This window comes from Ahaetulla prasina, chromosome 3, assembly GCF_028640845.1.
Source record: "Ahaetulla prasina isolate Xishuangbanna chromosome 3, ASM2864084v1, whole genome shotgun sequence".
In the NCBI taxonomy this organism is placed as follows: Eukaryota; Metazoa; Chordata; class Lepidosauria; order Squamata; family Colubridae; genus Ahaetulla; species Ahaetulla prasina.
The window spans coordinates 4379301-4391794 of NC_080541.1; the positions used below are offsets into that span (position 1 = coordinate 4379301).

Below are 12494 nucleotides of genomic sequence, written 5' to 3' on the forward strand. Positions count from 1 at the left end.
GCTGATAAAAAGACGTGTGGTAGATGTTCCCTTAATGAGAAAATTCTTGCATGAATTATCTATTTTGGTGGAAGTGATACTAAGATGGATAGACCTACTATCCAAATTGAACACCACAGGAAAAAAAAAAACCTGGTTGGGTGGCAGACGTGTGAATGGTAATTAGCCCTCTTACTAATGAACCAAGCAGAGTGATTTGCTGCTGTTCAAAATGAAATGCAAACTCTTATTTTGGGAAAGGAAAGGGAAGGCTCCACATCAGATTGCATCTATGGAATATTGTGTCCAATGCTCAGGGACACATTAGAAGGAAGACAACAGTAGGCTGGGGAGATTGAACAAGAAGTCTAAATCAGGGGTCTCCAACCTTGGTCCCTTTAAGACTTGTGGACTTCAACTCCCAGAGTTCCTCAGCCAGCTTTGTTCAAGACCCCTGGTCTAAATGATATGAAGACCACCATGGGTAACACCACTGCATTGATGATATTACCTAGTTTGGTTATGAAATATCTGCAAGGAAACCACCAAGCTCAGAGAGCATCAAAGATCCTACAGTCATTCTCCTCCTCCTCCTTCTCCTCCTCCTCCTCCTCCTCCTCCTCCTCCTCCTCCTCCTCCGCCTCCTCCTCCTCCTCTGTATCTAAATTGCTTGAAAAGACCACTTAAATCAGAAGACTCTGCCAGTTCTATCATTCTGCCCAAGTTAATGTAACATAACATAACATCAGAGTTGGAAGGGACCTTGGAGGCCTTCTAGTCCAACCCCCTGCCCAGGCAGGAAACCCTACACCATCTCAGTCAGATGGTTATCCAACATTTTCTTAAAAATTTCCAGTGTTGGAGCATTCACAACTTCTGAAGGCAAGTTGTTCCACTTATTAATTGTTCTAACTGTCAGGAAATTTCTCCTTAGTTCTAAGTTGCTTCTTTCCTTGATCAGTTTCCACCCATTGCTTCTTGTTCTACCCTCAGGTGCTCTGGAGAACAGCCCGACTCCCACTTCTCTGTGGCAGCCCCTGAGATATTGGAACACTGCTATCATGTCTCCCCTGGTCCTTCTTTTTGTTAAACTAGACATACCCAGTTCCTGCAACCGTTCTTCATATGTTTTATCCTCCAGTCCCCTAATCATCTTTGTTGCTCTTCTCTGCACTCTTTCTAGAGTCTCAACATCTTTTTTACATCGTGGCGACCAAAACTGGATGCAATATTCCAAGTGTGGCCTTACCAAGGCATTATAAAGTGGTACTAGCACTTCACGTGATCTTGATTCTATCCTCTGTTTATGCAGCCCAGAACTGTGTTGGCTTTTTAACAGCTGCTGCACACTGCTGGCTCATATCTAGATGGTTATCCACTAGGACTCCAAGATCCCTCTCACAGGTACTACTATTGAGCAAGGTACCACATATACGGTACTGGTGCATTTTGTTTTTGGCCTAAATGTAGAACCTTACTTTTTCACTGTTGAATTTCATTTTGTTAGATAGCGCCCAATGTTCAAGTCTGTCAAGATCTTTCTGTAACTTGAGCCTATCTTCTGGAGTGTTGGCTATTCCTGCCAGCTTGGTGTCATCTGCAAATTTGATGAGTTCCCCATCTATCCCTCGTCCAAGTCATTGATGAAGATGTTGAAGAGTACTGGGCCTAAAACAGAGCCTTGGGGTACTCCACTGCATACTTCCTCCATGTGGATGTAGTTCCGTTGAGGACTACACGTTGAGTGCGGTTGGTCAGCCAGTTACGAATCCATCTGGTGGTGGTGCTGTCTAACCCACATTTTTCTACTTTATCTAGTAGTAGGTTATGGTCTACTTTATCAAATGCTTTACTGAAGTCCAAGTAAATTATATCAACAGCATTCCTCTGGTCTACTAATTTTGTCATTTTGTCAAAGAATGCGATAAGATTAGTCTGGCATGATCTGTTTTTGACAAACCCATGTTGGCTTTTGGTTATTACTTTGTTTGCTTCTAGGTGTTCGGTGATTCGTTGCTTGATTATCTTTTCCAGAATCTTCCCCGGTATTGAGGTCAGACTGATAGGTCTGTAGTTTCCTGGATCTGTTTTTTTTTCCTTTTTTGAAGATGGGAACTACATCAGCTCTTTTCCAGTCCTCTGGCAGCTCCCCTGTGCTCCAGGATCTTTGAAAGATATAGTTCAGTGGTTCTGAGATCACGTCTGCCAGTTCCTTCAGAACCTTGGGGTGTAATCCATCCGGTCCTGGTGATTTGAACATGTCTAGGGTAGACAGGTGTTCACTTACCATTTTCTTCCCTATTTTAACTTGTGTTTCTAATCTGTTTTTTGTAGTGCTGTTTTTGATAGGTTGGATTGTTTTTTCCTTTTGTGTAAAGACAGATGCAAAATATGAGTTAAGTAGATCTGCTTTCTCCCTGTTGCTTGTCATCTTCTTGCCCCTTCCTCCCAGCAATGGGCCAATTGTTTCCTTGACTTTTTTCTTGTTTTTAACATGTTGGAAGAAGCTTTTTTTATTATTTTTTACTTTTGTCGCTAGCCTTTGTTCATTGTGAGCCTTAGCTTTCCTCACTTCATCTTTACAGGCTCGGGCTATTTGCTGATATTCTGCCTTAGTTATTTGCCCCTCTTTCCATTTTTTATATTTGTCCTTTTTGTCTTTCAATTTGTCAGATAGTTCTTTATGCATCCATGCTGGTTTCTTTTGTGATCTACTATTTTCTTCTTCATTGGTATTGTGTTAGACTGTGCTTTTATAATCTCACTTTTCAAAATTTCCCAAGCTTCTTGAGTTGTTTTCCCCCTGAGGATTCTCATCCATTGAATCCTTCTCAAGATCTCTCTAAGTTTATTGAAATTAGCTCTCTTAAAGTCCAAGACTCTAGTTTGACTTTGTTCTACTACTTGTATTTGCTTAATGTTGAATTCCAATATTGCGTGGTCACTTGCCCCAAGGTTCCTGTAGCTTCAACACCTTCTATCATTTCATCTCTGTTAGTGAGAATTAAGTCCAATATGGCTGACCCCTTGTCGCCTTCTCTATTTTTGGGAAACAAAGTTGTCTGCTAGGTTTGTTAGGAACCTGTTGGATTTTCCACTTGGTGCAGAGTTTGTTTCCCAGTTGATGTCAGGGTAGTTAAAATCCCCATTACTACTGTGATGTGCTTCCTACATACCTTAGTTAGCTGACTAGCAAAAGTTCATCTACTTCCTCTGTTTGGTTGGGTGGCCTATAGTATAGACCTATGGCAATATCGTTTTCACCCTTTTATATTGACCCAAATACATTCAAGATGATTTTCATCATTGTTGTGCTCTATTTCTGTAGAGATGTAGTTATTTCTTATATATAGTGCAACTCCACCTCCTCTTTTATTTGGTCTATTTCTTTTAAATAATTTATATCCTCTAGCTGTATGTTCCATTTGTCAGTTTCATCCCACCAAGTTTCCGTAATGGCAACAATATCATATCTACCCTCATTTACTTGGATTTCTAATTCACCCTGTTTATTCCTCATACTCTGTGCATTGGTGTATAGACATTTGAGTCCATTTGGATTGATCTTGTGTTTACTGTCTACATAACCTGTGTTGACTGCCCCTACTTTCATGCCACCTGTTGGTTTAGTGCACATGGTATGGCACTCACTGTTAAATGCTTGGTTTTGCTTGATAGCATGGTTGATAGTCTTACCCATACAGACATCTATGTTACATGCACTGATAACCCTTTTAGTTTTCGATTGCTGGGGACAGAAATTTTCCTTATCAGTTAATTCTCTGTCCCCACTGTCCGGTTTAAATGTTTATCCAGAAAATCTGTGAATGTATTGCTAAGTAACTCAGTCCCTTTCTTTGATGGATGCAATCCATCTCTTTTGTACAATTTTTCGTTGGACCAGTTGCAGACATCATGACTAATAAAACCAAAGCCTTCCCTTTTACACCACTCCTTTAGCCACACATTAAACTCCACTACACGCTGGCCTTTACCTTTTTGTTCCTTATGTACTGGTAAAACCTCTGAAAAGTTAAGCCTACAACCTATGCTATTAAGTTCATACCCTAAGCTCTGGAAATCATTCTGCACAGAAAGCACATCCTTTTGGGACAGATCATTTGTGCCAAGGTGTATAATAGCATCAACATCAGAATCCTTACTGGCATTCTTGACTATCTTAAGAATACGTCTCTTGTCTCTGCTGGCAGTAGCACCAGGTAGACACCTGACGTCTTTCAAAACCTCCATATCCTTTCCTAAATTTACATCCCTTACAATTGAATCACCAATCAGAAGGTGGCTTCTCTTTTTGGATACCTTGCTCTTCTTGTGTGACCGATCTGTAATACTTGATACACACTTTTCCAAAGTAGGTTCACACTTTTCCAAAGTAAGTTCTTCATCTTGAACCATAATCCCTTGATTGTTTGAGTTATCAGTATCACAACTACCTTGATCTGTCACTTTAGTGTTCCTATTTAGGTCAGCAAGGGCACTATATCTGTTATACTGGGACACTGTAAAAGCTTTGTGTTTATGGTTCACAGCTCTCACCCTGCCAGATCCCACGGTTGTCCATACTGCCCTTTTCCTGCAGGATCTTTGTGGTAGAGGGGGCTGATGGCTCAGCAGCTGGAATGGCTGAATTGGGTACCTAATTTCTGCTTGGAGAGCATAGATTAGAGATTCTAGATATTTAATCTGTCCACGTAGACTGCTAATTTGTTTACAAAGAGGACAGTACCCAAATTTGAAAAAGGTATCATGAAGACAGCTGCAAAACAAGTATTGCACTGAACTAAGCCAGTCATTTTGAATAGAATAAAATCACAATCTCAAGTGGACCAACCCTGAATATATTATTGCTATTTTTTATTTATAGTGATTAGATTAGATTCGCCGTTAGCGCGCGGGTTTAAATCAGAAAGAAATGCAGAAATATTCCACCCCCAATTCACCTTAAAGCAGCAGCTCAAACTCACGTGCTTTTCTGTAGCAAATCAGAAAGAAATGCAGAAATATTCCTCCCCCAATTCACCTTAAAGCAGCAGCTCAAACTCACGTGCTTTTCTGTAGCAAATCAGAAAGAAATGCAGAAATATTCCTCCCCCAATTCACCTTAAAACAGCAGCTCAAACTCACGTGCTTTTCTGAAGCAAATCAGAAAGAAATGCAGAAATATTCCACCCCCAATTCACCTTAAAGCAGCAGCTCAAACTCACGTGCTTTTCTGTAGCAAATCAGAAAGAAATGCAGAAATATTCCTCCCCCAATTCACCTTAAAACAGCAGCTCAAACTCACGTGCTTTTCTGAAGCAAATCAGAAAGAAATGCAGAAATATTCCTCCCCCAATTCACCTTAAAGCAGCAGCTCAAACTCACGTGCTTTCTGAAGCAAATCAGAAAGAAATGCAGAAATATTCCTCCCCCAATTCACCTTAAAGCAGCAGCTCAAATGTACATGTACTAAAGTTTATTCAAGATCATCCATTGGCTTTAGGATTGGCAGAGGAAGAAAACAAAGAGCTCTAGAGAAGAGCAGATCATTTATTCATAGAATCATAGGGCTGGAAGGGATCTTGGAGGTCATCTAGCCCAACCCCGTGTCCAAGGCAGCAGTCCTTAAATCAAACAAATGGCTGTCCAATTTTTTTTCTTGAAAACCTCCAGCCATGGAGCTCACACAACTCCAGGAGGAGAGCTGTTCCATTGATTAAGTGTTCTCACTATCAAGAAATTCCTCCTTAAATCCAGGCTGGATCTCCCTCTGAGGAGCTTCCATCCACTTCTCTTTGTCCTGCCTTCAGGTGCTCTGGAATATAAATTGACCCTTCTTCTTCTCTGTGACAGCCCTTCAAGTATTGGAAGAGGCTATCATCTCTCCCCTAATCCATTTCTCTGTGAGGTAAACATACATAGTTCTTTTAACTCCCCATCATAATTATTAGTCAACAAATCATATTTGTTGTTTTTCCTCTGCATTCTTTCCTGTCTGTGTATGTGTGTGTGTGTGTATGATAGATAGATATAGATAGATAGATAGATAGATAGATAGATAGATAGATAGATAGATAGATAGATAGATAGATAGATAGATAGATATTGTAGGTAGGTATGTAGGTATGTATGTAGGTAGGTAGGTAGGTAGGTAGGTAGGTAGGTAGGTAGATAGATAGATAGATAGATAGATAGATAGATAGATAGATAGATAGATAGATAGATAGATAGATAGATAGATAGATAGATAGATAGATAGATAGATATGGGAGGGAGGGAGGAAGGGAGGGAGAGAAAGGGCAGAATGGAATGGAGTGGAGTGAAGCGGAACGGAGTGGAGCAGAGCAGAGAAGAACAGAACAGAACAGAACAGAACAGAATAGAATAACAGAGTTGGAAGGGACCTTGGAGGTCTTCTAGTCCAACCCCCTGCTTAGGCAAGAAACCCTACACCATTTCAGACAAATGGTTATCCAATATCTCTTAACGTCTTATTATATAATCTAACTAACGGCAAATTTGGCATTTTTGTCTACCTATCAAGTCTGTCTCAAGAACCTGGGACAGACATCTCTTAAATACAGTGTCTCTTCTACATCTCACATACTAAGTGAGATATTCTCTTCACGGCTCCATTTAGGTCATTTTCTCATTTGCAACTGTAGGGACCGAATTTATTCAGCCTGATAAACCCGTCCCGTCCTTGCCTTGCGCTTCAGGGCAGGAGATAACAAAGGGCAATTAGAAAGCATCTTCTCAGATGCCTTTGTATGGATGCATTTAGGCATGATTAAAACTCTAAGCATGCTTGCTACATTCTCCGACAAAGAGATGGCTAATGGACGTCTTCCTGCTTGTCCTAGTTTTTGGGCCCCGAAAATCACGAGCAGAAAGAAAGCAAAGAATTTTGCCGTGAAGGTTTTGAATTCCAGATATGGGGGGAGCTGGGTTCGAATTTACCTTGTTCCGGGTTTGAGTTTGTCCGATGAGGATGAGGGCATTGGAAGATACGATGGAAAGGCAGAAATTGATCAGGATGACCGACCGTTCGGAGCGGATATACCTGCAGGAAGGGAAGAAGGAAGCAGAAGGGGAGGAAAAGCTTGTCAAAGATCGACTTTCAAGAGGACAGGAAGTGTGGTGTAGTGGTTAGGGTAGGGGTCTGCAAACTTGGCTCTTTTAAGATGTTGTTGTGACTCGTCCTCCCTCCTCTCCTCAGCCGGGCCCCTCCTGTCTCCAACCGGGCCTGTTATCAGACTCCGAGTCTGATAATGAAGATGAACGGCCTGTCATGCCTCCAGCCCCCGGAGAGGATTCCAGGAATGAACAAACAAACCCAATAAACCTCACTCATACGGCGTGTGTTCCTTTGGCTCAGCCGTCAGAGGAAGCCAGCCAGGGATTAGAATTGCTCGGGCCTACTCCTTCTGACCCCTCCCTTTCCCAAACAGCAGAAGACAATTCAAAGTGGGAGGATCCTCGCTTCCGGAGATCTGAGAGGCGACGCCAGCAGAAGGAAGGGAGGGGCAGGCCTAGATAAATGCTGAGTCATGGAGCCACACCCCCACAGCCTATATAGAGGACCTGCTTGTGGCATTCCAACCTTGAGTCAAGCAAAGTCTCATCTAGTTTGCTGCTATCGCTGAAGTCACAACTTGGACTCCTGCCTGCCCTGATAAACCTCGAAGGAATTTGGCAAGCTGCAGAGGCTTCGTTGCCATGTTTGATACGGACTTCCTTGACCCGGTCGTCGGAGGGGGAGGGGGACACGACACTTGTGGACTTCAACTCTGGGAGTTGAAGTCCACAAGTTTTAAAAGAGCCAAGTTTGCAGACCCCTGGGTTACGGCATGAGACTAGGATCCGGAATCCAACCTTAGCTGGAGAACTTCCCTAGGAGGCTTTGAGACCATCTCATCTCTCAGCTTAACTCAATTCACAAGAGGTTGAAATTTGGAGAAAGGAGATGCGACGAATGTCCCAAAGGTGCTTTTGCCAAAAGGCAACTGGAAATTCTCGGGGGTTTTTTTTTTCCCCTTGAAAACGTTTCACTTCTCATCCAAGAAGCTTCTCCAGTTCTGGCTGAATGGTGGGGGAATGGCAGGATTTATATTCCTTAGCGGTCATCGGGTCATTTGATGACCCTTTCGAAGAAACTGAAACAGGACCATCTTGTTCTGACCCAGCTCCCCAAACACGACAAAGCAGGGGTGAAATGCTCCCGGTTCAGACTGGATCACTCGATCCGGTAGCGATGGTGGCGGGTGGTTTGGAGAACCGGTAGCAAAAATCCCAGCCCCGCCCCCCATGCCCAGCTGAGCTGCGCAATCATCAGAGGTTTTTTTTTTTTACTTTTAAAAGGATTTTTTTTTTGGCCGAAAAAAAATAATGCTTTTAAAAGTAAAAAAAGGAGAGACTCTGATGATCACACGGCTCAGCTGGGATCGTCAGAACCCTTTAAAAGCATTTTTTCCTCTGGCAATCCCAGCTGAGTTGCCTGATAATCAGAACCCTTTAAAAGCATATTTTCTACAACCTCTTTGCCCAAAGAGGTTGTAGAAAAAATGCTTTTAAAAGTAAAAAAAAAAAAGTTGACCACGCCCACCCAGTCACATTACCCCCCCACCAAGCCACGCCCACAGAACCAGTAGTAACAAGTTTTACATTTCACCCCTGCTCTGAGGTGAACTCAAATATTCTTTTATTAGGAGCGCCAGCAGCGCCAGCAAAAAGTTTCTCTCTCAATGCCGGCTAACAAGTCTGGGAGATGAATAGTTGTCTGCCACACCTATTCATCTCTGCCCCCTGCCTTTTATCCCCAGAGCTAGATTGGGGCTTTGCTAGCAGCGGTGGCTCTTCCTTCCCAAGAACCAGCCCATAGATTTCCACTGCTCTCCTCTCCTCTGCCTTCTTTGCATCTGCGCATCAGGCACTGGACCCAGCTGCTCTTCCTCATCCTCATCAGCCACGTCCAGACCTGGGAGCTGTTGACTCTCCATCTGAGGGCTGATGGACAGCCCAGGCTTCACCTCTGTATCTGACAGCTCCATTCCCTCTTTTTTTTATTTGCATTTATATCCCGCCCTTCTCCGAAGACTCAGGGCGGCTTTTTACCCTATGTGAAGCAATAGTCTTCATCCATTTGTATATTATATACAAAGTCAACTTTTATTGCCCCCAACAATCTGGGTCCTCATTTTACCTACCTTATAAAGGATGGAAGGCTGAGTCAACCTTGGGCCTGGTGGGACTTGAACTTGCAGTAATTGCAAGCAGCTGCTGTTAATAACAGACTGTCTTACCAGTCTGAGCCACAGACTCAAGGATCTCCTTGATGCTTTGATGCTGGCCCTGACTCCGATCCTTCTCCTCCTCTGTTGGAGGGCCTGGTGGCCGGCAGGCCACAACACATCTGCCTAAGTTTTCAGGAGCCCCCTGCAAACTTTTTTTTCAGAGAGAAGAGGAAGTTGAAATAGTTGATGCTGAGAAGTCCAAGACTTACCTCCAGACTGAGATATAAATGATGATCAAGAGAAGGAGGGTTAGGGAGGATACCCCACAGCCAACGATCAACGTGACCGAAGGGACGAGCACTTTTTCTGCATTCTGTAAAAGAGAAAAAAGAGAAGCATGAAGATGCTCATGAGGGAACCTCTGTTGATTCAGTTTTATACCAATGACAGGTAGTTCTTGACTTATGACCACCTGGAATTATGGCTGTAAGCAGTGATGGGATCCAGCCAGTTCGCACCTATTTGGGAGAACCGGTTGTTAACTTTCTAAGCAGTTCGGAGAACCAGTTGTTGGAAGAAATCTTATTTTGTTTTTTTTCCCACTTTACAGGGCTAATCCTGTAAGGAACTGAAACATTCTGGTGTTGTTTCTAGCCTAATCTTTATCGCCCTGCTTACAGAAACTGCCTCTCTGGTTAACCCTTATTATATTGTAACAGCTAAGGCGAAGCGCCCATTGACGTGAGTGACGTTGAGTTGAGCCACGCCCACACGGTCACATGACCACCGAGCCACACCTACCCAGCTGGTCATTAGGGCAGAGAACCGGTTGTTAAATTATTTGAATCCCACCACTGGCTGTAAGTCATAGCAGTCGTTCGGCGGGCCACCGCCTGATTTTAGAACCTTTGTGTTAAGCAAATGCCACAGCCGTTAAGTGAACTCTGGGGTCATTAAGCAAATCCATGATATCCAGTGGGCATTTTTTTTTTTTTTTGCCGGAAACCAGAACTACAGGGAGCCCTCAACATACAACCATTCATTTAGTGATTGTCTGAAATGACAACGGATGTGAAAAAAGTAACTTACGATTGTTTTTCACACTTACGACCTTGGCAGCACGCCCATAATAACGTCGGACACTTGGCAACTGACTCAGATTTATGACGGTTGCAGTGTCCCGGGGTCACACGTTCCTCTTTTGTGTCCGTCTCAGAAGCCAGAGGGGAAGCCAGATTCACTTAATGACCATGTGACTGGCTTAACAACTGCAGTGATTCACTTAACAACTCTGATAAGAAAGGTGATGAAATTGGGGGGGGGGAACTCACTTGACTTACGACCATCATTGAGCCCAATATTTCTGTTGTTGAGACGGTTGTTGTCTCACTTAACAACAGAAAGGCCGGGCTCAATGATGGTCGTAAGTCGAGGACTATCTTTTAAATGCAAAAAATATCTCCTAAATCATAGTCACGTGACTACCCTGGGTGTTGCAAGTAATAATTTATAATAATAATAATAGTAATTTAATTTTTATACCGCCCTTCTCCCGAAGGACTCAGGGCGGTGAACAGGCAGATAAAATAATACAATATATTACAATAAAAAAAAACTATTTAAAAAACTTATTCAATAAAGGGGCCGGGATAGCTCAGGCAATAGAGAAGCCTGTTATTAGAACACAAAGCCTGCAATTACTGCAGGCTCGAGTCCCACCAGGTCCAAGGTTGACTCAGCCTTCCACCCTTTATAAGGTAGGTAAAATGAGGACCCAGATTGTTGGGGGGGGCAATAAGTTGACTTTGTAAAAAAAAAAAAAATACAAATAGAATGAGACTATTGCCTTATACATTGTAAGCCGCCCTGAGTCTTCGGAGAAGGGCGGGGTATAAATGTAAACAAACAAAAAAAAAAAGCCTAAATTTAAAATACAATACAAAATATAAAATAAACCCCAATAAAATCCATGTTTAAAAACCCTATTAAGCCAGTCCTGCTCGGAAGAATAGATATGTCTTAAGCTCGCGGCGAAAGGTCCGGAGGTCAGGAAGTTGTCGAAGTCCTGGGGGAAGCTCGTTCCAGAGGGTAGGTGCCCCCACAGAGAAGGCTCTCCCCCTGGGGGTCGCCAGCCGACACTGTTTGGCTGACGGCACCCTGAGAAGACCCTCTCTATGGGAGCGTACCGGCCGGTGGGAGGTGGCATTAACGCAATCCTGTGACAGAAAAGAAGCCATGGGAATTTTTGAAACTGGGTTAGAGGCAGCCTTGAGGAGGTCTGCAGTAACTTCAAAACCAGCCGCTAAGCAACCAGTCATAACTCAAGGATTATCTGTATTTAAATGGCTTGATTTTTGTTTCCTCTCCTAATTTGAATTCTGTACTTTTGCTGCCATAGATGCTTATCCTAAATCTTCCTAGAGGCTAGTTTATTTTCTTTTAGGTATGGGAGAATCCTGTTCAGCAGGTGGATATTTGTGGCTAGAGAGATACAAGTAAAACTTCTTCAGCTGAACGTGTCTCTATATACTAAGAGAATGTTATATATTTTTAAAATGCATCCATTTCCAAGATTAGTATCAAACCCCAGCAACAAAGCACAACAAAGGATGCCTGCATCACACAGACTTAACAAATAAATAACAACAGAGTTGGAAGGGACCTTGGAGGCCTTCTAGTCCAACCCCCTGCCCAGGCAGGAAACCCTACACCATCTCAGACAGATGGTTATCCAACATCTTCTTAAAAATTTCCAGTGTTGGAGCATTTACAACTTCTGCAGGCAAGTTGTTCCACTTATTAATTGTTCTAACTGTCAGGAAATTTCTCCTTAGTTCTAAGTTGCTTCTCTCCTTGATTAGTTTCCACCCATTGCTTCTTGTTCTACCCTCAGGTGCTTTGGAGAATAGTTTGACTCCCTCTTCTTTGTGGCAACCCCTGAGATATTGGAACACTGCTATCATGTCTCCCCTAGTCCTTCTTTTCATTAAACTAGGCATACCGAGTTCTTGCAACCGTTCTTCATATGTTCTAACCTCCAGTCCCCTAATCATCTTTGTTGCTCTTCTCTGCACTCTTTCTAGAGTCTCAACATCTTTTTTACATCGCAGCGACCAAAACTGAATGCAATATTCCAAGTGTGGCCTTACCAAGGCATTATAAAGTGGTATTAACACTTCACGTGATCTTGATTCTATCCCTCTGTTTATGCAGCCCAGAACTGTGTTGGCTTTTTTAACAGCTGTTGCACACTGCGGGCTCATATCTAAATGGTTGTCCACT

General features: G+C 42.9%; 1 protein-coding gene across 1 annotated transcript in view; it reads right to left on the minus strand.

Moving 5' to 3' along the window:
* The window catches only part of ADGRB1 (adhesion G protein-coupled receptor B1), a 341354-nt gene that overhangs the window by 75509 nt on the left and 253351 nt on the right, over window positions 1–12494 (minus strand). Inside the window, exons 19-20 of the mRNA XM_058174889.1 lie at window positions 9482–9585; window positions 6940–7042 (exon numbers count right to left, since the gene is read on the minus strand). Of these exons, the coding sequence (XP_058030872.1) occupies window positions 6940–7042; window positions 9482–9585 (207 nt within the window). The remainder of the gene's footprint in view (window positions 1–6939; window positions 7043–9481; window positions 9586–12494) is intronic.